Genomic DNA, 24,607 nt, shown 5'->3' on the forward strand with positions numbered 1-24,607 from the left:
ACAAGATAGACAAGTTACTTCCTGCCAGAGAGTTTAAAGTTCAATGAAAGATACAGACAAATAGCCAATAAAAATACATTTTGATAAATGCTGTAATGAGTAGTTCTCAACTGGGGGCAATTCTGCACCACCCCCCTCGGGGTCATGTGGCAGTGTCTGGAGATATCTTTGGTTATCAGAACTTGGGGGAGAGGGATGTGCTACTGGCATCTAGTGGGTAGAGGCCAGGGATGCTGCTAAATATCCTATAACGTGGAGGACAATCTCTAAAACAAAGAATTATGTACATCAAAATGTCAATCATGCCAAGGTTGAGAAACCCTGCTCTAAAAGTACATAAGAGGTACATCAAATCTAGACATGGGAGATCAGAGATTTTCTAGAGACAGTGGCATGAAGGATGAAGACAATATCCAAGCAATGGTGTGGAGAAGAATTTGCATGGCATGTACAGAGACCCAGAGGCTAGAAAATGCATGGCATAAACAGAGGGATTAATAGCCATCACCATCACCACAACTACTTATTGAAGAAATATTTTGTGCCAGAGTTTCTATAAGATAACAGATATAAATTTAAAAATACAGTCCTCATTAAAATCCTATGTGTCAGATATTATTTCCATTTCACAGATGAAGAAAAACTGAGGCACAGAGAATTAAATAACTTGCCCATGGTCACACAGCTGGTGAATGGTGGAGCTAGAAGTTGAATCTAGGTCTTGCTAACTCTACTAAGACCATGCCCAACCTCTAAATTCTACTGCCTTTCCAAGCTGACAGGGGCTGAGTCTGTTGGAGGAGACTAATAAGTGACACTAAAGGGTCGAAAGGAAGCACATTAGGACAGACCTCATAAGCATGTGAAGTAGTCTGGAGATTACCCTGAAGGCAGTGGGAAATCACTGATGGATTTTAAATCAGAGTCACATGATCAAATGTGCTTTGAAGAAAGATCACTTCTAGCTGCATTGTAGGGAATGGAGTGAAGGAAAAGAGACAAGGGATGTTACACTTCATGAATCCAGAGATTATGGTATCCTGAACAAGAAAGGTGACAGTGAGGAAAGAATTCAAGCAAACTTCAGGGATTAAAACTCCTATTTAGTGATTGGTTGGAAGCCAAAGGAGAGGATGACATCCAGGTTCCCTATCAGGGCATGACAGTGGACAAAACTGCCATTCAGTGAGTAGAGAACACAGCTGTTTTGATGAAGTGATTATAATGAATTTAGTTTGAGATCGTAAAATTCACATCTAAATGGAAAGGGAAGAGGAACAGCCTGAAGATAATAGATAAAATGAGATATGAGAGGAGGTAGAAGAACTGGAGGCAGTTATGAGGACACTGAGTAGATTTAACTGAGATAGGAAGAGAAAAGGCTCTGGTCAGAGAGATCAGTTTTAGAGTTTGAGATCTCGTGGACCCTTCAGTTCATGTGGGAGTTACAGAAGAACAGAGAAAATGTTAGAGTTAAGGAAAGCAAAGTGTGTCGGGACTAAGATGTTGCATATGCTAACAGTATGGATGTGGAAACCTTTCAGAATGATGAAAAGAGATAAAGTAGAGGGTTCTATGGACTGAATGTTTGTGCCTCTCCAAAAGTCACATGTAGAAACCTAACCCCCAATATGATGGAATTAGATGGTGGGCCCTATGGGAGGTGATTAGGTCATGAAGGTGGAACCCTCATGAATGGGATTAGTGCCCTTATAAAATAGACATCAAAGAGTTCCCTTGCCCCTTCCACCATGTGAAGACACAGTGAGAAGATAGCTGTTTATGAACCAGAAAGTGAGCTCTCACCAAACACCGAATCTGCTGGTGCCTTGATCTTGGACTTCTCAGAACTGTGAGAAATAAATGTTTGTTGTTTAAGCCACCCTGTCTAAGGTGTCTTTGTTATAGCAGCCTGAAAGGACATAGACAAGGGGGAAAAGTGTCAGAGGCTAAAGCTCTTAAAGTGTCAAAGATCTTACAACTATTTTATAAACCCAAGTGATGGATGATTTTCTTTAAAAAAAAATGTCAAATAGTGTCTTCCAGATTGAGAGTTTATATTGATTAAAATTAGGGAGAGGAGAATCAACGATGATTTCAAAGAGAAGTGGTAACCTAATTTCAAAGAGGAGTTAGGAGTAGGTACTAAAGCAAAGCCCTGGAAACGGCAGTATGGGGTGATATGAATGCTGGCCCCTCCATCACAGCCACATGAGATGAAATGAACAGCAAAGGGCTTCACTGGAGGTTTTGAGGGTCATAACATCAGCAAGGGACAGCTAGAGTCAGTCCAAATGAAGAAGTAAGAGTGTTTGAGGAAACAAAATATGTTAGGGCATTTGGTCAGAATGAACATAAGCTTCAAAAGGCATAGGGGCATTATGAGGGTCAAATGGTCTAGGAAGAGTTAAAGATGATCTGGATAGAGATAAATGGATAAGGCAATGACTGAGGAGAAGCTTAATATAAAGCTGATTAGCCCAATAGTTTAATAAAATAGTGATGCTACTATATGGCTTAGACCAATGCTATCTAAAGCATTTTTTGTGATAATGGAAATGTTCTACATCTACACTGACCAATACAGTAATCACTAGCTACATGTGGCTACTAAGTACTTGAAGCGTGGCTAGTGTGTTTAGGGAAAATACATAGCAACTTCAATGGTTTAAGGTCTGGCCCCCAAACACAGCAATGAATCATCAGTAACCTCCTACTATTCAAAATGCTTAGAACACTGCCTGATCACTAAGTGTTAACTATTACTGTCATTATCATTATCATTAAATGTGTTTGACTTAAGCACACAATGGATACAGACTCATAGCTAAAGATGCTATTAAATACACATATATTATTATTGTGGCATATCTGGATGTTCTCAAACTTTCCCAGGTATAGAGGAAAAACATCTGTCTTCACATACATGGGCATACACAAATGGGTGACTATGGGTGCTAATAGTTTCACTTCGCATTAAAAGTTATCGGCAAATAAAAAGATTAAGCATACAAGTCTCTCAAAGTACTGTATCACATCATAATACTATTCTTTCAATAGTGATACAGCAAGAGAATTTGCAGGGGAATAAGAATTCTCCAAAGAGCAAATTTGTTTAATTTAGAAAGTCAACATTAACAAACTGGTATTCACTTTGTGTGTTTGGAAAAAAGAGTTTAGTTATGGAGAATAACCAAACAAATACCCAGAAAAGAAAAAAAAGGCAAATTATGGCATGCCTTTATTTTAATTTTATTAGACTTGCCTTGGTTTTTTCAAAGTTGGCCTCCTCAGTCATTTGCACAGCTTGTTTCACCTGCTCATAAGCACTTGCTTCTCTTTGCTGCACCTCTGTCAAGCTGCTCCTCACGGAAACTAGTGCAGACATTAAGTCATCTCTTTCTCTGTCAGCACAAAAAAAACATTGAAAACAACAAATGATCAAATGATCGTGTATTCATATGTCAGGAAGAAAAAAGCATTAATATGTATTAGAAGAAGAGCCAGGGCAGACCAGCTCAGCACATATTCAAGCACACCCCAGAGAAAGACCCTCTGTCCTCACTTGGTGAGGGGCAGGCAGAGCAGCCAGAAAAGCCGGGAGTGTTCATGGCAGGACTACATCCACGTGGGATAATAACCAATTATGGAGAGGACTGGCACACTGAGGGCTGGAGAGGAAAGCCCAGAAAAGAGGAAATTAATTTAAAAATTAAAAAGGTAGGGGGGGGCAGAAAAGGAGAAAAAAGTAATAAAGTAGGGAAGGTGGGGATTGTACTTCAAAGTAGAAGTAACCATGGTAAGAAGGGACTACTGAGATTTTGTTTACACTGCCGACTCTCCTCTCTACTAGAACAAACATATGTCCTTTCCTTTTCATCTTCCGTCACAATCCTCTTTTTCACCCTTCTCTATGAATTAAAAACTTTCACCTACTTATGAACATATTTCTTCTTTCAATGGGTAGTCCTGTTGAATCACTCAAGTGCCCTGGTTACACATATAATGCTCATTATTTTACAAAATCGTATCCCACGGGGTTTGACCATTGGCTAGATCCACCCCCTCCTTAGCAATTTTCAGAAGTACCCTAGGCTAAGCTATTTCTTGGGGATAGAATTGAACTGAAGGCCAAAATGCATTGGCATGTAAAATAGCAAGGATCCAATCTTATGGATTAAATAAATCCATATAAAAGTCTACAGGGCCAGCCCAAAGCCAGGCCTGAGTGAGCCTCTCACAATGGGAAATTTTACAAATTTACATGATATATCAATGTGAGAGTGAGAGGGCAGTTCTCCAAATTACCATCTTCCAAGGCAAAAGTTCTTTAACTGCTTAAAAATACCGTGGGAATATTTTTATGAATATGATCAAGGAGTTCTTCAAACAAAGCAAGCAATACAGCATTAACCCTGTAACATGCCATCATGATCCAGATGAAAGAGCAGCTGAGGCAGAAGATGAGGTAAGAAGCATGGCTGTCAGTTCTGGGATGAACCAACGAGCATGTAGTATTTAAGGAACCTAGTGTAACACTCAGAGCAAAAAGGAGAAAGTCCCTGAATAATCTTGGCCAATGTTTAAAATAAGGAAAAGAGAGAGTTCGGCTGATATATACATGAGCTTCATCTTGAAATATGCAGTGCCTAAGAAATGCCTTTAATTCTTAAGTTATTCCACAGTTGCTAGCAGTTTTAAGCTTTATTAAGCATTGTTAATAAGTATTATCACTGTTTTTAAAAAGAAAGTCTAGAAGGCTAACTACAACATTTCTTTCTTCCTCATTTCTGGGAAGTTCCTACCCATAGTCTTTCAAAGCCAGCTATACAGAAGATTGCCAATCACCCACCCCTGAGTCACAAGCTGGACTGAAGTCCCAGGATAGTACAGTAGTAATCATTTCTCCTGTCTGAAAAGTACACTGAAGCTCCTCCAAGGCACTATGAGTTACAGAAAGGAATTTAATATAAAGCAGTTCCATCCTGATTCCCATTTGAAAGTATTCTGATCATTAAGAAAGAAAGAGAGGTTATTGTTGCTCTTACCTACTTCATGACATAATGAGGTCTGAGTGGAAGGCAGAAATTAAAAAATACTATAAGGACTTCAAACCAACTTTTAAATTATATCCAATGTACTCAGCAGTCGTTAAGTATTCTCTCCAAAAAGTCCCAAGTGCCCTAACAAAACACCACAAACATATGGGTGGTCTGGTCTCCAAGTTGTGCCTGATCCTCTCCTTTTCAGCTGCCCAATGTTGTGTCACATAGTCAATAAATTACATGCTAAAAAATCAACAACGTAGCTTAAAACCAGTGTTACAATACTACATTTTGAATAGAGACCAGGAAACTCTTTTGATTTATCATATTTGGGATATAACTTTAAAAATCCATATTAGAGTCATGCAGGAAATACTATGATACAGTTCTTTGAGGGTTCAGGCCTCTAATTATGCTTCAAATTGGAAATCCAAACGTAAAAAGTTTTGGTCACTCTTCAAAGTCAGCATACACTCAGTATTCAGCATTCTGCATTAGTAAACTGAAAGAAACTGAACACCAGCTTAGGTCATATAGACAAAGATTTTCATTTATAATAAAAGCAGAAACCTTCCATAGTATACTGTTATTAAAGTAGAACATGAGCCAATGACATGCTGACAAAGCAGAAAACCGAACTGAGAAGGTTAACATTTATTTTAAGAGGCTAAGAGCTGAAATTTAGGATAGAGACAAAGGAATATATAACTGAGCAAGAATCTAATTTCTAAATGACTGCCAGACTTGGAATCAATGTAAACACTGTAGCTTCCTTTCAAAATATTTTTCCCATGACCTAAAAGGATAATATGAAATGCAATAGGGGGAAAAAATGTGTTTTTTATTTGTTGATTGGTTTTGCCAGACTACTTAGTTTATCTTAGACTATCCTCTTTATCTGCATGACTTTGAATATGCTTTTTCCATTTTAAAATTAATTTTTCATTACTTTCTCCTTATAATAAATTAATTACCAATATGGTTAGAGACCTATTTAACACATACTTTCAATTTCAATGCCTTCTTCTACTTCTCCAGTGGTAATCACTGTTAAATATTGTGTGTTTATTCTTTCGTATCTTTTTCTATGCATATGTATGAACCTGGAGAAAATATATAGTAAGGTTGTGAATGGACCTCTAAAAGAATACAAACAGTGTCATACCAGGTATGTCTTTCTCATCTTGTTTTATTTTTTTCCTTCAACAACATATTTTGGAGCTTAGTCCCACATTAGTACATATAGATCTACTTAAATCTTTTTTTTTTTTTTGGCTGTGCATAAAATTTCATAGTTATCTCAACTGTAGTTTAGTTATTCTTCTTTGAAGGATATTTAGGTTGTTCACATCTAAAAGAAAAACCTCTTGTTTTCTTCTACACCCAGTTTCTGTATTCACAACACTTCTGATACCACATGTGTAGGTTTTCCACATACAGCACTTCTCTAATTCTCAGTGGACGCTAACTCAATTCTGACACTAACTGCCTGGAGTTGGCGCAGACCCCACAGGTTAAGGCTCAGTCCCACAAAACTGTCCTCCACTTTAGGTGCCAATTGCAAGTCCCAGGTATCTTGTATCTCTGACCAACTGGCCAGAAATCATGGGTTCCCATGACCCCTTCTAGGATTAAATACTTTGCTAGAACAGTTCACAGAACTCAGGAAAGTGTTTTCCTTACTATTTCCCCTTTATTATAAAAGACCCAACTCATGAACAGATAAACAGAAGAGATGCCTAGGGCAAGGTATGTGGGAAGGGGTGTGGACCTTCCATGCCCTGTCTGGGAGTGCCACCCTCTACCACCTCAATGTGTTGACCAATCCAGAAGTTCCCTAAACTCCATTGTTTAGGGTTTTTATAGAAGTTCCATAGGCATGCTTGATTAAATCATTGCCATTGGTGACTGAACTCCATCTCCAGCCCTTCCCCTTCCTAAAGGTTGGGGAGTAGAGACTGAAAATTCCAATCTTCTAATAATATGGATGGTTTCTGTGGCAACCAGCACTCCCATCCTTAGTGGGTTTCCAAAAGTCATCTACTTAACATAAACTCAGGAGTGGTTGGAATGGGCTTCTTAAGAATAACAACCTATTTCAGAAGCAGGGGACAAAACCCAAATATTAGTACAAAATATGGACCTATTACTTTTACCACTTAGAAAAATACAAGAGTTTTAGGAGCTCTATGCAAGGAACAGGAGATGAAGACCAAAATACGTATTTCTTATTAAATCACAATATCATGACACCATCACAAATAATGCTGCAAAAAAAATTCCTACAAATGCCCCATTATGCACATACATACATTCTCTATGGTAGATTTTGAAATGTGTAATACATAATTTAAATATTAATGAATAGTGCTAAATTACCCTTCAAAGTAATGTCAATTTATAGCTCCACCAGCAGGGTATGAAAATACACACTTATTCATAGCCTCATCAATTCTTGAGACCTTTTTTAAATGTCCACCAATTTGATAGTTGGCATTTTTAAAATGGTATTTCCTTGAATAATAACAGAATGAATACCTTTTAAAATAAGATAAAACTTGCAAAGAAGAACTAGGTGAAGTGGAGATAAGCAGTCTCTAATAAAGAGTTCAAGGTAATGATCATAAACATGCACAATGAATTTGGGAGGAAAGTGGATGAACACAGGAAGATGTTTAACAAAAACTTAGAACATACAAAAAGAATCAAACAGAGCTGAAGAATACATAACTGAAATTTAAAAATACACTAGAAGGAATCAATAGTAGGTTAGATAATACATAGGAAAAATCAGCAAACTGGAAGACAGAGTAGTAGACACACACACACACAAAAGAGAAAGAAATCCAAACAAGAAACTAAAAATAGTCATAAAATCAAAAAGGAAAATAGAAAAAGAAGAAGAAAGGGACAGAAAAGAACTTCAAGAATAACCCCAAAACAATTAAAAAATGGCAATGAATACAGACTTATCACTAATTGTTTTAAATGTAAATGGACTAAAGCCTATAATCTAAAGACAGAGTGGCTGAATGGATACAAAAACAACGCCTGTATATATGCTACCTACAAGAAACTCACTTCAGATCTAAAGACCCACACAGATTGAAAGTGAGAGGATGGAAAAAGATAATCCATGCAAATGAAAATCCAAACAAAGCTGGGGGCAGCAATACTTTTATCAGACAAAATAGACTAAAACAAAGAGTGTAACAAGAGACAAAGAAGGACATTATATAACGATCAAGCGATTTATCCAAGAAGATGATATAACAAGTATAAATATATATGCAGCCAACATAGGAGCACCTAAATCATAAAGCAAATATTAACAACCATAAAGGGAGCTACTGACACAATAATAGAAGCGGACCTTAATATCCCACTTAAATCAATGGACAGATCATCCAAACAGAAAAATCAATAAGGGAACACTGTCCTTATATGATACATTAGACCAAATAACTTAATAGATACATGTGGAACATTTCATCCCAAAACAGCAGAATACACATTCTCTCCATTCTCCAGGACAGATCACATGCTAGGACATGAAACAAGCCTCAGTAAATTTAAGAAAACTGAAATCGCATCAAGCATCTTTTCTGACCTTGAAACCACCTATGAGAAAAAAAAAAACTACAAAAAACACAAATACATGCAGGATAAACAATATGCTAAAAACAACCAATGGGCCACTGAAGATATCAAAGAAGAAATAAAAAATACCTGTAGATAAATGAAAATGAAAACACAATGATCCAAAATCTATGGGATGCAGCAAAAGCAGTTCTAAGAGGGAAGTTTATAGAGATACAACCCTGCTTCAGGAAGCAAGAAAAAAAAAAAAAAACCTAACCCTACACCTAAAGGTAGTAGAAAAAGAAGAACAAACAAAACCCAAACTTAGCTGAAGGATAGAAATCATAAAGATCAGAGTAGAAATAAACGAAATAGAGACTAAAACAACAATAGAAAAGATGAACGAGAAGTTACAACCAACACCACAGAAACTCAAAGGATCATAAGAGATTATTATGAACAATATTATGCCAATAAAATGAACAACCCAGAAGAAATGGACAAATTCCCAGAAATGTACAATCCCCCAATACTGAACTAGAAAGAAATAGAACATATGAATAGACCAATTACTCATAATGAAATTGAATTAGTAATTTAAAAAATCTCCCAACAAACCAAAGTCCAGGACCAGGTGGCTTCACATGTGAATTCTACCAAATGTTCAGAGAAGAGTTAATACCTATCCTCCTCAAACTATTCCAAAAAAACTGCAGAGGAAGGAACTCTTCCAAGCCCATTTTATGAGGCCAGCATCACCCTGACACCAAAACCAGACTGAAGAACCTAGATGGAAATTAAATATCCTCAGCGAAATACTAGCAAACCAAATCCAACAATACATTAAAAGGATCATACACCATGATCAAATGGGATTTATCCTAGGAATGAAAGGATTTTTCAATATCTGCAAATCAATCAGTGTGATACACCACATTAACAAACTGAAGAATAAAAACCATATGATCATCTCAGTAGATGCAGAAAAAGCTTTTTGACAAAATTCAACATTCATTTATAATAAAATCTCTCCAGAAAATACATTTAGAGGGAACATACCTCAACGTAATAAGCGCCATATATGATAAGCCCACAGCTAACATCACAATCAACAGTGAAAAGCAGAAAGCATTTCCTCTAAGATCAGGAATAAGACAAGGATTCCCACTCTCACCACTTTTTTTGGGTGGGGGGAGCAGAGAAAGGTTTATTGCAGGGCCATGCAAGGAAAATGGGGGACTGATCCCCCAAAAAACCCTAACTCCCTGAAAGGTTTCAGCAAAATATTTTTAAGGGCAAGCTGAGGGAGGGGTGAGGTTGGTTATTGCAAACTTCTTGGTGCAGGAATCCTTTGTCCATGAAGATTTGGTCACAATGTTCCTGTAAACCTCCAACAAAACAAATGTTACTCTCTGTTCTGCAACTTTTTATCTCTATATGAATGGAAAAGTGTTATACTATTAAAGGTCAGAGCCTTGAGAATGGGCTATCCTGTATATTTCAGGCTATAGGCAACATTCTTAACTTGAAGCAAAAGCCATAGAATACAAAGGTTAAAGTAAAAGAAACAGATTTTATATGGAGTCAGATTTGTTCTTCCCTATCACAGTATCAGACTCAAGGACACCACCAGCTATTCTCAAAACAGTATCTTCTGGCAGCTGCCACCTGCAACCTGATGGTCTCAAGGTCCCCCCTTGACACTAAGCAATCATTTCAAGCCCCAGCCAATCGTTGCTTAACAGGCACCCTTACTTCTTCTTCTTTTTTTTTTTTAAATAAATTTATTTATTTATTTTGGCTACATTGCTTTTTTTCTTTTTTTAACATTTTTATTGGAGTATAATTGCTTTACAATGGTGTGTTAGTTTCTACTTTATAACAAAGTGAATCAGTTATACATATACATATATCCCCATATCTCTTCCCTCTTGCGTCTCCCTCCCTCCCTCCCACCCTCCCTAACCCACCCTTCTAGCTGGTCACAAAGCACTGAGCTGATCTCCCTGTGCTATGCGACTGCTTCCCACTGGCTATCTATTTTACATTTGGTAATGTATATATGTCCATATATACACTACCACTCTCTCACTTTGTCCCAGCTTACCCTTCCCCCTCCCTGTGCCCTCAAGTCCACTCTCTAGTTGGTCTGCGTCTTTATTCCCGTCTTGCCCCTAGGTTCTTCATGACCATTTTTTTTTTTTACATTCCATATATATGTGTTAGCATACAGTATTTGTTTTTCTCTTTCTGACTTACTTCACTCTGTATGACAGACTCTAGGTGCATCCACCTCACTACAAATAACTCAATTTCGTTTATTTTTATGGCTGAGTAATATTCCATTGTATATATGTGCCACATCTTCTTTATCCATTCATCTGTCGATGGACTCTTATGTTGCATCCAAGTCCTGGCTATTGTAAATAGAACTGCAATGAACATTGTGGTACATGACTCTTTTTGAATTATGGTTTTCTCAGGGTATATGCCCAGTAGTGGGATTGCTGGGTCATATGGTTTTTAGTTTTTTAAGGAACCTCCATACTGTTCTCCATACTGGTTGTATCAATTTACATTCCCACCAACAGTATATGAGGGTTCCCTTTTCTCCACACCCTCTCCAGCATTTATTGTTTGTAGATTTTTTGATGATGGCCACTCTGACTGGTGTGAGATGATACTTGCAGCTCCACTTATTCTACACAGTCAACTTATTTAATTTTGACTCTCACCACTTTTATTCAACATAGTATTGGAAGTCCTAGCCACAGCAATCAGACAAGAAATAAAAGGAATCCAAATTGGAAAGGAAGAAGTAAAACTGTCATTGTTTGCAGATGACATGATACTATATGTAAAAAATCCCAAGATGCCACCAAAAAAAACCAGTCATCAATGAATTCAGTAAAGTTCTAGGATACAAAATTAATATACAGAAATTTGCTGAATTTCTATACACTAACAATAAACTATCAGAAAGAGCAATTAATAAAATAATCCAATTTCCCATCGCATTGAAAAGAATAAAATACCTAGAAATAAATCTAACTAAGGAAGTAAAAGACCTATAATTGGACAGCTATAAAACACTAATGAAAGAAACTGAAGACGGCAGAACAAATGGAAAGATATCCCCTGTTCATGGATTGAAAGAATTAATATTGTTAAAATGTCCATAGTACCCAAGGTAATCTACAGATTCAATGCAATCCCTATGAAGATACCAATGGCATTTTTCACAGAACCAGAGAAAATAATTCTAAAATATGTTTGGAAACACAAAAGACCCTGAATAGCCAAAACAATGTTGAGAAAGAAGAACAGAGCTGAAGGTATCACACTCCCTGATTTCAAACCATACTACAAAGCTACAGTAGTCAAAACAATATGGTACTGGCACAAAAATGGACACATAGACCAACGGAACAGAATAGAGAGCCCAGAAATAAACCCATGCTTACATGGTCAATTAATCTATGACAAAGTAGGCAAGAACATACAATGGGGAAAAGACAGCCTCTTCAATGAATGGTGTTAGTAAACCTTGACAGCTACATGCAAAAGAGTCAAACTGGACTTTTTCACACCATAAACACAAATAAACTGAAAATGGATTAAAGAATTAAATGTAAGACCTGCAACGATAAAACTCCTAGAAGAAAACATAGCCAGTATGCTCTTTGACATTGGTCTTAGCAATATTTTTTTGATATATCTCCTCACAAGGGAAACAAAACAAAAATAAACAAGTGCGACTACATCAAACTAAAACGCTTTTACATAGTGAAGGAAACTATCAACAAAATGAAAAGGCAGCCCACTCAATGGGAGAAGATATTGGCAAACTATGTACCTGATAAGGGATTAATATCCAAACGATATATCTGATAAGGGGTAAATATCCAAAGAACTCATGTAACTCAACATAAAAAAATAGGCTGATTAAAAACTGGGCAGAGGACCTGAATAGACATTTTTCCAAAGAACTCAAATAGATGGCCAATAGCCACATGATAAGATGCTCAGCAACACTAATCATCAGGAAAATGCACAATTAGATAGCACTTCACACCTGTCAGAATGGCTATCATCAAAATGACAACAAATAACAAGTGTTGGCAAAGATGTGGAGAAAAGGCAACTCTAGAGCACTGTTGTTGGAAATGTAAATTAGTAAGCCATTAGGTAAAACAGTATGGAAGTTCCTCAAAAAATTAAAAGTAGAACTACCATAGGATCCAGCAATTTCACTTCTGGGTATTTTTCAGAGGAAAACAAAAACAGAAATTCAAAAGGATGTATGCATCCCTATGTTCATTGCAGCCTTATTTCCAATAGCCATGATATAGAAGCAACCTACATGTCCATCAACAGATGAATGGATTAAAGAGTAGGTGATGTATGTGTGTATATACACATACATAAACAATGAAATATTACTCAGCCATATAAAGGAATAAAATCTTGCCATCTGCAACAATATGAATGGACTTAGAGGGTATTATGCTAACTAAAATAAGTCACACAGAGAAAGACAAATACCATATGATTTCACTTATGTGTGGAACCTGAAAAACAAAACAAAACAAAACAAATGAACAAACATAACAGAATAGAAACAGACTCATAGATATAGAGAACAAACAGGTGGTTGCCAGAGAGGAGGGGTTTGGAAGGATGAGTAGAACAGGTGAGATTAAGCACTACAAACTTCTAGTTACAAAATAAATAAGTCAAAAGGATGAAATGTACAGCATGGGGAATATAGTTAATAATATTGTAATAATTTTGCATGGTGACAGATATTACTAGACTTATTGTGGTGATCATTTTGTAATGTATAGAATTATCAAATCACTATGTTGTGCACCTGGAACTAACATAGCATTGTGGGTCAATTACACTTCAATTAAAAAAAAAGAGAGAGAATGAATACTTCCTCGTGTATTATCTTCCTCTTTTATTGCTTACCAGTTCCTATTCTGTATCCACTTTGCAACTGGGCAGTTTTTCTTTTCTGTTTCTTTCAAAGGAAATTATTTATACATTGTACCAAAATTTTTGTTATATAAAATATAAATATTTTCCCATCTTTTAATTTAGTTTGTAATATTGTATCATAAGGATGTTTTGTTTTAATGGAGTCAAATTTATCCTTTTTTTTTTTCCTTTATGACTCTCACTTTCCTCATCATGCTCAGAACTTTAATTAGCCCAAGGCCATAGAGATATTTTTCTATATTTTCTTCTAATACTTTTGTAGTCTAGAATCATATCTAGGTCTTTAAACCATCTTGAATTTACTTTTGTGAAGTATGATTCCATTCTTTTTTTCAAATATAAACAAGCAAATTTTTAATTTCTTTGAGCCTTGGTTTCCTTAGTTGTAAAATGAGGGTAATGTATTTACCTCACCAATGCTTTACTAAGATTAAAAGAGATTACGTTTTTAAATTTCCTGGCACAGTCCTTGGCATATAAGAAATGTTTACTACACGTTACTTGTATCTGAAAATATATTTAACATACTTAATAAATTGTCATTATGTTAAATATATATGAGTAAGTTAATAATACATTTAAGAATTAATATAATATTTAACAAAAAGCAGGACGATCACTGTAGATCATGAAAACTACCACTGGAGAAATTCAGTTTTTATACAACAGCCAATAGGTTAGTCATATGTAGAAACCATGGCTACCAGACATTTTGACTGCTTCTAAAGTATGCGAGGTACAGAAGGGTTTTAATATTTATAGAGCATTTACAATATGGCAGGAACTGTTTTAAGCACTATATAGGTATTCTTTCAATGTCCCCTCAAAAATAACACTATTAGGTACTTTTATCTCCATTTTCAAGTGGGGGAATTGAGGCATGAGAAATTAAGTAATTTTTGTGAGGTTACATAGTAAGTTAGCAGAAGAACCGAAGTATGGACCCAGGCAGATTGACTTAAAAGCTAGTGCTCTAGTCACAAGGCTAAGCTGCATCTATAATATCCCAAGAGGTAGGTATTATTCCCCCAAACAAAAGAAGACTCCAAACTCAGGGAAGTAAAGTCATTTGTCCAAAGGTCAAAACCAACTTTAATGACCAAGTCTTTCGACTCCTGACACCAGTTCCAATTAGACGATCTCTGATGTTAAGCAATAAATGCCAAAATGTCTGTAGGCCAGGTACTCTGCTAGAAGCCAGGGATACAGAAATAAACAAAACACAGCTGCTGTCTGCAAGTATACACAATATATTATAAAGTTACAGGAGGAAGGAGCCTAAATCAATTGAGGACAAAATGGGGTGAGGCTGGTGAGAGAATACTTCTAAGAGGAAGTGATGTTTGAACTATTTAAATGAACCCAAACAGACAGAGAGAGGTGGCCTTGAGCACAGAGAAAAGTAGAAGGCATGTGAGAGAACACCCTCTATAAATCATCACTGGATGGTATATTAAATAATAATTCTCAACTTCTACAGAATATAATTTTCATAGGAAAGGGCTTCCTCTGGAATAGTGAAAACAAAACAAAAAAGATGTACACAGAAAACTGTAGTATTTCAGCCTAGATGAAAACTTTGACTCCATAAAAGCTCATTTGTAATTTGTCCTTAGTCGATCCTCAAACATTAATAATGGGATATAGTGGGCCCTTCTTCCAGTGTACTCATAATATTCTTCCTAACAGTCACATGATAAAACTTGATAAAAACTCACTTTACCTATACTACAGCAGGGATATCCAAAATAAGGCAAAATTGAAAGAATTCCTCTCAAACTCAGTTTTGTTATGAATAGTGCTGGATTTGCAATTATAGAGTTATAGAAATGAACAGAGTTATAAAGGTTATCTACTTCAATTCTCTCATTTCAGATGAGACTGAAACCAAGAAAGATAAAATTATTTGTCCAAAATGACACGGCTATACACAGTTGGCAGAACCCACATATTCTGTCTTTAAGAAAGCTACAATGAAGGGACCTTTTAAAATCCATTTTATTTGAAGGTTAACATGTGATTTAGCATGGGGATAAAAAACTACTGTGCCCATTTAAAGACATGAGTTTCCATGTTGCCAAAGACTCCACATATAGAAGCATACTTACTTAGACAGTCTTTCAATGGTCTGCATGTGAACATTATTATGGGTTTGGGAAAGAACAGCTTCATGCTGAGCACATTTCAAACAAAGACCACCAACACGGTTAGAAATATTAGCAGCAAGAAGAGACTCTTTATGCTTTAGTCGCTCTTTAAGATCTTCACAATTTTTCTGAGATTCAACTAGGTCTTTCCTAAAAGGAAGGGAAAAAAGTTCCAGCAAATGTCCAGGTAAAAGTATACTACTTTTAAATGTATCATCATAGTGATAACTACTATCATTTACTGGTGCTTACCTTATTAGGTGCTTTACATACAGTACCTTATTAGTTCTTACCACAACGCTAAAATGTAGGTGTGATTATCCTAATTGACACTTTGAATAAAATGAGCCTTGAAAATATTAAATTTCAATTTGTTTTAAGATTTTAACAGATTAGTCTGCCTCTGATACGGGCTTTCTTTTCACAGGATCCTATCTCCACACAAAAAAATAAAACTCCAAACACAAATCCTAAATAGTTTCTCTTAATAAAGGGGTGGAGCAACATAACACAATATCCTTGAATTGAGGGAAATACCCTATTTCAAATGTTAACCCCTTAAAATTTGTAAAGACAACCTTAAAAGATCACATAAAGAAAATGGATTTTACGCATGAGTAATTTATTACTGTTCATTTTTCTTCAGTAAAAAAAAAAAAATAATTATCCATAGAGACACAGATGTAGAGAACAAATGTATGGACACCAAGGGGGGAAAGCAGTGGGTGGGGGAGCAGTGGTGGTGGTGGGATGAATTGGGAGATTGGCATTGACATATATACACTAACATGTATAAAATAGACAACTAATAAGAACCTGCTGTTTAAAAAAAATAAATAAAATTCAAAAAATATTACCTAATCTACAAAGAACTGCTTCAAAAGAGAGTGGGCTACAGAAAGAAGTTAGATAGAACTTGCCAGACGTGAGATTTCATAAGTAGCAGCTATTAGCTGGAAATATGCAACTTGGTAAAGAAAGGGCTGAGGAACTGTGTGTGTGTGTTCTTTGTTTGTTTGTTTTAATGGGATAGCTCTTGGATGAGGTTTTTATCCAAGTTGACTTGCCAAGGATTAAAAGACCAGTAAGTATATGGGTTGTATTTTCCTCCCCCTCCCCAAAAAAGCTTTGGTAAAGTCAACTTGGGTAACTGAGCTTCCTTGTATACACATCCTTTTCATGTTGTATTTTTTAAAAACTTCCAAACTTAAAAAGGAAAAAGTTGTTCTTAAATTCTTAGACTGCTGAAGGCAGGAACTTTATCTCTGGCTCAGACTACTCTCTGCTGTTTCTATTAAATTCAGAGATTTATAGCCATCCTAATTTGTTCACTGTCACAAAGGAGAAGCCAATAATCAAGACACCTGGCTGTCACATACTACCTCGACTCTTGGGATTTAGGGGGCTTTGAGACAGCCTGGGAGAGGTGGAAAAGATCTACAGGAAATCTCAGGGTTAAAAAAAGCTAATCTAATGACACTCTGAAGCAGAAAAAAAGGAGCTGTTTATGTCCTATTCCCAAGATGATATCTACAACATAATAAGTTTTCTTTCTACGTATCATGTAGAAAAAGTCTGACTTTCAAAGGCTTAAAAAGAACTTTAGAAGTACATTCCAAAGTCAAAGAGTCTCCATTACTATTTCTGTCAGGTTCAAATTCAAAACTCTCAAGTAGATTCAGTTACATGAAATGGCAAAAAGAAAATTAAAAAGAAATAGGTAACATAAAACCAGAGTTTATAAGAGTAGTGATTTTATTTCTTTCTTTAAGAAAATGCTTCTTTAAATAATCTTAAATTATACTAAAAGAAAATGAAGAAACAGAAGGATGCAGGAAACAAAGTCTGGTCCATTGCAAAGTGACGTTTTAATGTAATTAAAGATTGCATAGTTGAATTGTGAATGAGACAAAATAAGTCACATTCCCATAAATATAATGACCTAGAAATATATCACTTTAAAAACTGAAGAACCAAAACACAATAGAAATCAAAATATAGCAAATCAAGAAACCAAAAATTAGACCACCTTTTAAAAGTTTAGGTTTCTTCATGAAAGCTCTAGTAAAGATCTCTAGAGAAATCCTCAACCTTACGAGGCATGAAAAGCATAAGAGTATGTTAAAATAAATGAATAATAACATTTGCAACAAAAGCCATGAGTCTGGTTCTTAGTATTGCTCTAGTTATGTCTCTAGACAATGTACAGCCTGGAAGATGTTAAATTTTATTTCAAATTGTACTTATTAAAATAAAATTAAAAAATATTTTAAAGGTTATTTCATTTGAAAATATTTCATTACCACTATTTCAATTAACCTTTAATTTAAAAAAATTAATTCCCGTATCTTTTCCTACTCATAATATATAACAAAGCACTAATGGTTAATCTATAATATATAGGATTTATTGGGATTTTTGAAAATATATCAAAAAGTACATGAAAATTCATATATACTCAAATTCACTATGTATACAAATACTCAAACTATTATATTATTGTTGCAATTTAAAAATTAGACGAAGACTACCTACAGAGGAAAAAAATACTTGCTTGTAATTTGAAAATTAAAGTGCTTTATTTACACTATTTTATTTTAAAAACATAATTTCTATAAGAGCAGCTTCTGATTCTTTTTTCTATGGGAAAACACAAATAGTTTACAACTGATGAAGGGATAAAATTTATAATTTAGCTCACAGTTCTTTGAAATGGGATTTGAAAAAGGACTTCAAAAATCCCCGTATCCTTTACCATTCTTAGCAAATTTCATATAAAATATCATCAAGTAATTCCTATATTGACTAAAACTGGCATTTCAGCAAACATTCAAACATATTTTTAAGATCATTATCGTTTTGCCAATAACTTTAAATGGATGATAATACTTTACCTCAAAAACATCAATTGAGAGTCCAGGATTTCACTCTTTTCCTCATAAGTAAGTTTTAGTCTCTCCTTTAGAAAAGAAAAAAAAAATGTATATTTCTCCATGTCCTGTGTTTTATAAGCAAATTTTAATTATTAATATTAAATTCATGTTTTCTTTTTACCCAAGAGGAAAATCATTGTGTCCCCTCTGGAATCACTTTCCCTAGTCCACCCCAAATACTCTATTTTTATTGAGCGGAAGCCTGCAAAGAACTACTGAGTCATAAAATGGTGATTACTAACAAAAATGTTTTTTCAAAATTGCATACATCAGTTCTTATTTTTAAAAAAGTGTGACTCTAGGCAAAACCAATTATAACCTGTAAGGTCCATGAGGACAAGGATCAAATCTTCCTGGAATCTCCCATTGCGACTGCTGCATAGCTGACATACCAAAAAATATGTGCTGGATGAATGATAAAAAGGATGCTATAAATCACAGGATGACAGACCAAAGTGATATACAATCTACAAGCCTCTGCTGATATCCAGTTTTTCTTTAATTCAACATATATTTATGGGGTTTCTAAGACGAATACACCACTAACCTCCAGGAGCTTTAAGAAGGAACAGAAAGACAGATGAACAATTACAACTATTTATAATTTACTCTAATGAAACTACAGAAGGTAAAATGAAATTTGAAAGGCAGGAACTTGTAATTCAGCTGAAGAGAAGTACAGAAGCCTTCACTGGAGGAGATGCAAAGACTTGAAGGATGATTTCCAATACAGCAAAAGGCACAGAAGCTGGAGAAGGCATGCTATATATTTGGCCAATCAGTATCACTAGAATGTAGAATGCTAGGTGGAAGAGTGAATAGAGATGGGCTGATTAGGTAAGGTGGTCAGTGAGAATAAAAATATGAAGACTTTTATTTAGTCTATACAACCAGATAAAAGTCTCTATGTAGTTGATGTATTAGATGGACATTGAAATCTTTTTATCAGTATTGAATCTTAAATTACTCTGAAGGGTGGAAAAAGGGGATCATCACAAATGAAGACATTGCAAATATATATCAACAGGTGGGAGATAAGTGCATGAACAATCAAGCAACAAAGATAGAAAAGACTTAGTACAAAGCAGTATAAAAGTAAAATTGACAGAATTTTTTTCTCTTAATTTAGTGTTAAATTTTATTTTATTTATTTATTTTTCTATAAATTTATTTATTTTATTTATTTATTTTTGGCTGCGTTGGGTCTTTGCTGCTGCGCGCGGGCTTTCGCTAGTTGTGGTGAGCAGGGGCTACTCTTCATTGAGGTGCGCAGGCTTCTCATTGCAGTGGCTTCTCTTGTTGCGGAGCATCGGCTCTAGGCACACAGGTTCAGTAGTTATGGCTCACAGGCTCTAGAGCGCAGGTTCAGTAACTGTGGTGCACGGGCTTAGGTGCTCTGCGGCATATGGGATCTTCCCCAAACAGGGCTCAAACCCATGTCCCGTGCATTGGCAGGTGGATTCTTAACCATTGCGCCACCAGGAAAGTCCTAGTGTTAAATTTTATTTGTTTTATTTATTTTTTTTATTAAAGTATAGTTGATTTACAATATTGTATATGTTTCAGGTCCACAGCCAAGTGATTTAATTATATACATTTTTTCAGATTACATTCCATTATAGGTTATTACAAGATATTGAATATAATTCCCTGTGCTATAAAGTAAATCCTTGTTGCCTATTTATTTTATGCATAGGAGTTTGCATCTGTTAATCCCATACTCCTAATTTGTCTCTCCTTCCCTCCCTCGGTAACCATAAGTTTGTTTTCTATGTCTGTGAGTCTATTTCTGTTTTGTATATAGATTCATTTGTATTATTTTTTAGATTTCACATATAAGTGATATCATATAGTGTTTGTATTTGTCTGTCTGACTTACTTCACTAAGTATATATTCTCTAGGCCGATCCACATTGCTGCAAATGCAGTGTTTCATTCTTTTTATGGCAGAGTAATATTCCATTTTATATATGTATATATATATAAACATATCTTCTTAAGCCAATTGTCTGTTGATGGGCACTTGAGTTGTTTCCACATCGTGGTTATTGTAAATAGTGCTGCTATGAACATTGGGGTGCATGTGTCTTCTGAAATATGAGGTTTCATTTTTTTCAGATAAATACCCAGGAGTGGGATTGCTGGATCATATGGTAGCTCTATTTTGAGTTTTTTAAGGAACCTCCATCCTGTTTCCCATAGCGGCTGCACCAGTTTACATTCCCTCCAACAGTGTATGAGGGTTCCCTTCTCGCCATACCCTCTCCAGCATTTATTATTTGTAGACTTTTTGATGATGGCTATTCTGACCAGTGTGAGGTGATAACTCATGGTGGTTTTGATTTGTATTTCTCTAACAATCTCTTTTCATGTGCCTGTTGGTCATCTGTATGTCTTCTTTGGAAAAATGTCTATTTAGGTCTTCTGCCCATTTTTTTATTGGGTTGTTTTTTTGATATTGATTTATATGAGCTGTTTTTATTTTTGGATATTAACCCCTTGTTGGTCTCATCATTTGTAGATATTTTCTCCTTTGCCATAGGTTTTGTTGCTGGTTTCCTTTGCTGTGCAAAAGCTTTTAGGTCTCACTTGTTTATTTTTGCTTTTATTTCTTTTGCCTTGGGAGACTGATCTAAGAAAATATTGCTATGATTTATGTCAGAAAATGATTTGCCTATGTTCCCTTCTAGGATTTCTATCATGTCATGTAAAGTTGACAGAATTTTATGATTGAATAGATGTGGGGGAGAAAAAGACATTAAAAATAACCCTGGGTTGCTGAATTGAGCAACCAGGTGAAAGCTGATGCTAAAGATTTTTCCGGACTGAGAAAAGGAGGTAAATGGAACCATTAAAATGTTCAACTAATTCAAAAGACGGCAGAAAAAGAAAGAAAAGGTGAAGAAATAGTAGATGGGAAAAAAAAGACATAGCGAGATAGTGGACTTAAACCCAAGTATATAAATAATCACATTTAAAGGACAGATATTGTCAGATTGGATAAAAAAAGCAAAACTCAACTATATGCTGTCCACAAGAAACCCATATTAAATATGAAAATACAACTATGTTAAAAGTAAAAGGATAGGGAAAAAATACCCTGCTAACACTACTTTCAAAAGAAAGTAGGAATCAGTCAAAATACAAAAAACCATCTGCTTTTCTCTATACCAGCATTGAGGAGTTAGAAAATGAAAAATTTTAAATATGTATATTGTTTATGATAATATCATAACTAGTCTAGAAATTAATTCTAAAGAAAGATGTGTAAGACCTTTACTCAGAAATTATAAAAGATTATTGACAAAAATTAAAGATGACCTAAATAGAGTGATACATGATTTTAATATTTCACAATATATTACTGTAAAGATATCAATTCCTCCCCCCAACAAATGACCTATACCTTAAATGTAATCTCAATCAAAACCACTTAATGGCTTTTTGAAACTTGACAAATTAATTCTAAAATGTACTTGGAAATGCAAAAGGCAAGAAACAGTCAGGACATTCTTCAGGTCAAAGAACAATGTTGGAAGACTTGGTCTACCAGATGCAGGGTTATAAGAATCAAGACAGGATAGTAGTAGCACAACGAAGTAGTAGCACAGACACCAAGGAAATAAAACACAAAGCCCAGAAACAGACTCACACATATACACACACCTGATTTATAACAAAGGTGGCAGGCGAATGATTGTCTTTTCCATAGTGGTGCTGTGATATATAAATAACCCTATGGAAGAAGTAACCCCCTACACGTCACATCAGATACAAAAATAAATTCCATGTACACTGTAGTTCTAAATGTAAAAAGCACAATTATAAAGTTTCTGAAAGATAATATTGGAGAATATCTTCATGACCTTGGGGGTAGGGAAACACTTTTTATATAGGACACAAAAGGCACTAAAAAAATAAAGGGAAAACACTGATAAATTGGACCACATTAAAATTAAGAAATTCTAATCAAGAAAGAGAAAATGAAAACTCTCAAGAGAGTTCCAAGGCAAGCCATAAGAGTGGGAAAATATGTTTCAACAGATATAACCAACAAAGGGCTTGTATCCATAATATATTAAGAACTTCAAAAAAATTGTCAGATAATTCAAAACAATAAGTAGGATATTAGAACAGGCATCTCACAAAAGAGGACATCAAGTGGCCAATAAATATATGAGAAGATATTCAATCACATGAATATTCAGAGAAATGAAAATGAAAATCACAATGAGACAGCACTACAAGCCCATCAGAAGAACAGAATATCAAGTGTTGGCAAGGATATAGAGCAATGGTATCACTCATATGCTGCTGACAGAAGCGTAAACTGGTAAAAACCACCTTGGAAAAGTTTGCCCTTAACTCTCAAATAGAACATATATATACACTACGACCAACAGTGCCACTCCAAGGTACATACCCAACGTAAATGTGTACAATGCACACCAATAGACATATAAAAGAATGTTCATAGCAGCAATATTCACAATAGCCCCAAACTGAAAAAATACAAATGTCTTTCAACAATAGAATGGATACATAGATTGTGTTATAGTCATACAGTAGACCCATCAATGAAAATAAACAAACTTCTAACACATGCAACTACATGTATGAATCTATCAAATATAATGTTGAACAAAAAAGGCTAGACAAAAAATAATATGTACTACGTGATTCAATTTATGTAATGTTTTAAAAACCAGGCAGAAATCAATTCGAGTGTTTGGGGATCATGCTTAGGGATCAATTTTCATAAAAGTCAAGATAGTGATTAGCTTTAAGAGAATGAGGGGGCAGTGACTGGGAGTGGGCATGAACAGGGCTTCTGGGACATGGTAATGTTAGACATCTTACAGGTGACAACTACATGCTTGTTCATTTGGAGATATATCATTAAGCTGTACATTTTTGTTTTGCATACTTTTCTGAATTTATGTTAAACTGTTTCATTAGAAACAACAAAGGATGGTATGATCAACTAATGTACATATTACAGAATGCTGCTCCAAGGTTCAGGAAGATGAGGACTGATATGTGGAGGTTATTAATGACCTTGAAAAGAAACAGTTTAGGGGAATATAGGTGGGAAGAAGCTCAAATAAAGTATGTTGAAGAGAGAATGGGAGGTGAAGAACAGAGGCATGAGTATAGACAACTGTTTGGAAAGACTTTGGTATGAAGGGGAGCAACTGGGTGATAGTTCAAAGGAAATGTAGGACGAAGAGAATATATTTTGTGTTTGTTTGCTTTAAGATGGGCGCTAGTAAAGCACATATTTGGCTGAAAATAACCCAGTCAAGAGGGATAAAAGATACAAGAACAAGAGGAGGTAAGTGTAAGAGTGAAATCCTTGAAAAAAGTGAGAAAGATTTGGAACATAAAGCACACAAATGCACACAGATGTGACCTTTGACACACACAGGATAAAAAAAATGAACCTATAATAGTTATAAATAGAACACTAAGAGAAGACATAAGAGGGAAAGTAATTCTAATGTGGGAAAAGGAGGAATGGAAGCATGTAATCAGGGAAGGTAGAATAGGAGGGGACATTTGAACTAAGTTTGGCAGGCTGGAAACATTTCAATATGTAGAGGATAAGAAGGAAACATTTTAGGTAGGGATGATTGCATAAACCAAAGTCAATTCTTCAAAGAGAAATGGAATTGGGATATAAGTTTATGAAGTCGCAAGTAGTGAGTGGTCTGCATGCTTATAGCCAATACTTGTGAGCGTGACAGAAGAGTGAGAAGTGAGTCTGGAAATGTAGTTTGAAGCAAATTGTAGATGGCTTGGGAGATTGGTCTTAATCCTATGGGTATTAAGTAGATATTATAGTTTATTCAGCTGGAAAAACCCATATAATTTAGTCTTTCAGATTTTTTTTTTA

The 24,607-nt window shown here is 35.3% G+C and overlaps 1 protein-coding gene across 11 annotated transcripts in view; it reads right to left on the reverse strand.

The window, feature by feature from the left end:
* Positions 1–24,607, reverse strand: part of SDCCAG8 (SHH signaling and ciliogenesis regulator SDCCAG8) — a 263,302-nt gene that overhangs the window by 194,088 nt on the left and 44,607 nt on the right. For 10 of the 11 annotated variants that reach the window (XM_082470278.1, XM_082470276.1, XM_082470274.1 and 7 more), the window contains exons 7-9: positions 18,673–18,737; positions 15,740–15,928; positions 3,266–3,404 (exon numbers count right to left, since the gene is read on the reverse strand). In XM_082470278.1, coding sequence (XP_082326404.1) covers positions 3,266–3,404; positions 15,740–15,928; positions 18,673–18,737 — 393 coding nt within the window. The remainder of the gene's footprint in view (positions 1–3,265; positions 3,405–15,739; positions 15,929–18,672; positions 18,738–24,607) is intronic. The other variant, XM_082470281.1, reaches the window with a different exon arrangement.

The sequence above is a fragment of the Balaenoptera physalus genome (assembly GCF_965194825.1).
Source record: "Balaenoptera physalus genome assembly, chromosome: 1".
Classification (NCBI taxonomy): Eukaryota; Metazoa; Chordata; class Mammalia; order Artiodactyla; family Balaenopteridae; genus Balaenoptera; species Balaenoptera physalus.